The 4,175-nt window shown below is 39.1% G+C and overlaps 1 protein-coding gene across 1 annotated transcript in view; it reads right to left on the bottom strand.

The window, feature by feature from the left end:
• Nucleotides 1–3,529, bottom strand: part of LOC112073998 (collagen alpha-1(VI) chain) — a 5,236-nt gene extending 1,707 nt beyond the window's left edge. Inside the window, exons 1-2 of the mRNA XM_024141224.2 lie at nt 3,243–3,529; nt 937–1,066 (exon numbers count right to left, since the gene is read on the bottom strand). Of these exons, the coding sequence (XP_023996992.1) occupies nt 937–1,066; nt 3,243–3,330 (218 nt within the window). The 5' untranslated portion in view covers nt 3,331–3,529. The remainder of the gene's footprint in view (nt 1–936; nt 1,067–3,242) is intronic.
• Nucleotides 3,530–4,175: the final 646 nt, after the last annotated feature.

The raw sequence follows: 4,175 nt of genomic DNA on the forward strand, positions 1-4,175 counted from the left end.
TAGCCAAAGGGTTCTCCTATGGGGACAACCAAATCACCCTTTAGCCAAAGGGTTCTCCTATGGGGACAACCAAATCACCCTTTAGCCAAAGGGTTGGGTTGTGTGAATAATCCAACATATTGGTTCGGAATACCCAAACATGGATTAATTTAACCATCAGTACGGTTTTTATTCACTTTCATGCTGGGTCGACCCAGCAGCTGGGTCTTTAATCTAATCCATAGGTTATTTTCAGGAAGCCAGCCTATTAGGGGCGTGGCTTTCAGATAGTTATTTTTGGCCACCTGTGAGAGTAAATGTCATTCCTGTTCATCATGTTAAGTTTGTACACTGCATTAAAAAATCTTGAATATTTATGCATATTATTTATTCTAATACAATATGAATAATTTTACATTGCTGATTACGTTTCGTAAAAAAGTCATAACTATCCCAACATTGGTATAGTCATAAGCTTTTGAGGAACTCATACATTTGTTTAAGCTTAATTAAAGCTACAAAAGTGTCAGTGTTGAACCTTAACAATACAACAGGAAAAAAAACGGAATTAACATTTACTCTCACAGGAGACCAAAAATAACTATCTAAAACCTATGCTCCTACCAAGATACTTCTGATCTGACCCACATCTCAATAACCCAGCGTCAACAACCCACACTCGCTCCTTTTAAAGAAAACAACTAAGTTACCCAAAGCCTTCAACCCAGCAGTTGGGTCATCCAAACAACACAGCATTTTTGTAAATGTACACATTCACAATGAACAATACTGTGTACTCATCAAGTAATATCAGCGTTCCGTAATGGACAGTCATAGTGTGTGTGTGTGTGTGTGTGTGTGTGTGTGTGTGTGTGTGTGTGTGTGTGTGTGTGTGTGTGTGTGTGTGTGTGTGTGTGTGTGTGTGTGTGTGTGTGTGTGTGTGTGTGTGTATCTTACATTTCTTTGAGCTCCATGATGAAGCGTTCAGTAAAGCTCTTGATCTGGTCGATGTAGAAGTTGGGAGGTTTGGCCCTGAGAGCAACACTCTCAGACGTGTCCAGCACAAAGAACAGGTCCACCGGACACTCTGAACACACACCGATGTCAACATAGGAAGAAAAACTAATGTTTGCTATAGAATACTACAGTACTTACTATAGAATTATGTAGTAAACTGTAGTAAAGTGTAGAATACTATACTATACACTGTAGTACCCTTCAATCATGTGTAGTACTTACTATATAATTAATAATACTAGATACAGTATAGTACAGTAGTATCCACAAAAATACTGTAGAACACCATAGTTAATACTACAGTATAGTACAGTATTATCCCCCAGAATAATGTAGTATACTGTAGAACACCATAGTTAATACTACAGTATAGTACAGTATTATCCACAAAAACACTGTAGTAAATACAGTAATGTCCACAGAAACAGTACAGTCCGCAAATACAATAGTTTTTTAAAGTATAGTAATACTACATTATTTAATTTGCATATACCCTGCCCATTCCCTTCCCCCATATCCCAATTTGAGCTATCCATAAGTGATAAACCTACATGCCAAGTATACACTCTTAGAAAAAATGATTCTTTAGCTGTCCCCATAGGATAACCTTTTCTTCCCAGGTAGAACCCTTTTGGATTCCATGTAGAACCCTCTGTGTAAAGAGTTCTATATTGAACTCAAATGGGATCTACCTGGAACCAAAAGGGGTTCTTCAACGGGTTCTCCTATGAGGACAGCTGAAGAACCCTTTTAGGTTCTAGAGAGCACCTTTTTTTCTAAAAGTGTAGACCATAATTGTGTTCCCATCAGAATATAGAAAAGAGCAGTAAACACTACAGTAAATACTACAGTATACTGCAGTCTGCAAAAAACACTACAGTAAATACTACAGTATACTGCAGTCTGCAAAAACACTACAGTAAATACTACAGTATACTGCAGTCTGCAAAAACACTACAGTAAATACTACAGTATACTGCAGTCTGCCAAAACACTACAGTCAGCAGAACCACTACACTCCTAAAAAACACAACAGTTGTTGAACTATCGTAATAGTAAAGTATTTATATTATAGTAAACTATAGTATTTTTTTATGTGGGTGAGGCAGATATATAGCATTAAAAAAAACATGATTATTTGTCCATGATTAGATAGTGAAAAAACTCACCAATCTCTTTCAGAATTTCTATAAATCAGCAAAAGCTCATTTACCTACATTTCTGAAAATGTATATATAGCATTTTGGAATTAAATGATTCATATACACACAATCACACAATAACATTTGTTACTCAATGGCGGTAGTCTCAAGGTTAGAGAGCTGGGTTGCCGGTTCGAATCTCAGGACTGGTTGGGAAAATCTCTAGAGATTGAGCCGGCCCAGCTGGCAACTAGCTGGTTGCCAACTATTGAGTTAAGTAGGCCTACATCCCACTGCTGCCACCAAATGTAATGCAGCTGGTCATAAAATCAGACTAAAAGGCTAAAAGAAAAATGTAAAGTACAAAACTGTTGTATCAATTGTGCTAAATTGATACAACAGTTTTGTACTTTACATTTTTCTTTTAGCCTTTTAGTCTGATTTTATGACCAGCTGCATTACATTACATTAGTACAATTGTACTACTTCAAATAACAAAATAAAAAGTAATATTTCAACTACAATATGTTTAGACTAAGGCCTCAATTCAATCAACAACCTCAGAAATATAATGATTCTGCATCCTGCATTGGATTTAAATTCAAATCCCAGCAATTTACACAGATTGATTGAGTGATTGATTGGCCCTAACGTTGACCTAAGGTCAGTTTCACTCCCCTAGTGGTAAGTTAGACTGTGGCGAGGATAACACTTTGACGATCCCACTCTAAGCATACTATGCAGCTGTGAGAGCTAGATAGACTGTAGCCTAACTACATGCAGTAGAACCAACGACCAAACCAGCTCAGCAATTCTGCTAGCTTAGGCACGGCCTAATATATGATTTAAGCATGATCTATTTTACTAAGCTCGCTGTAGCTCCTACAGGCTGTTTGTTAAACTTCCAACGCAACATCTGGCCAAGACGCAGAGACTCGCCAGAAACCATCCCGATTTTCTCTCTCTCGTTCTCCGTGCTTTCCATCTTGTTTCTCACCTCAAATAGCTTGTTTAGTTCCCTAATAATTACATAGACATACAATGCCTGGACAACACGGAACAATAAGTCCGTTTCTTATCTAGAAACAAACTTTATAAACTCACCCCAGAACTTGGGTCTGTCGGTCTGCTGTGCGAGCGCCCCAGCACACAGCGCAACGCACAACAGCGAGAGAACTCCACGAGCCTCCATGCCTTTTATTCTGTTAAAACTAGACTTTCAAACCCAAAACACCCCCAACCGTCTCCAACCCGAACCTCCGAACTGAACTTCAGAAGATGGATGAAACCGGGAGCTCAGTCAATGTGCTTATTCCGTTAGTCAGTTAAAACCCCCGAGCCAACACGGGAGCGCGCAGCAGAGGACCAGCATATGGAACGCCTCGCAAAGAGGAGGGAGGAAGAAGAGGAGTTGACGCGACTTCTTCTTCAGAAAAAAAGTACATTTCACGCAGTAACTATGCTATGATCTAGATCGCAGAAGTGTCCAACGCTCATGCATATCTACATAAGAAACACACTATTCGTATAGACCTGTAGCTTGATGTTGTCACGTCTTTATTTAGTTTTAGTGGTGATTCTGTCAGCCTCTCCCAGTGTCTAAGGGACCTTGTGACAAACATATGGAAAAGGGAAAATCAACTTGTGCTTGATTGTAGTTTTTTTTTGACAGCCTACCTAGTAAACATACATACATTACACCTGGTGTAACACAGTGCAATCATGTTAGGTCAATATCACACATTCAGTCTAAGTACACTATGAAAAACAGATGACAAACGCTACTGTCCTTTTTGTTGTATATATATTTTAGCCAATGTTTAATGAAATCTCTCTCTCTCTCTCGCTCTAGTGTGTGTGTATGTGTCCATGTGTGTGTGTACCAGTGTGTGACTATGTGTGTGTTGCTGAGGGCAAGAGGGAAGAGTTTCCACACATCTGTTTTACTTCTGTGTCCAGATCTGACCTGACATGGAAGAGAGAGGGGGAGAGAGAGAGAGAGACAGAGAGAGAGAGAGAGAAAGAAAGAGAGAGAGA

Source organism: Salvelinus sp. IW2-2015, unplaced genomic scaffold (assembly GCF_002910315.2).
Source record: "Salvelinus sp. IW2-2015 unplaced genomic scaffold, ASM291031v2 Un_scaffold2457, whole genome shotgun sequence".
Classification (NCBI taxonomy): domain Eukaryota; kingdom Metazoa; phylum Chordata; class Actinopteri; order Salmoniformes; family Salmonidae; genus Salvelinus; species Salvelinus sp. IW2-2015.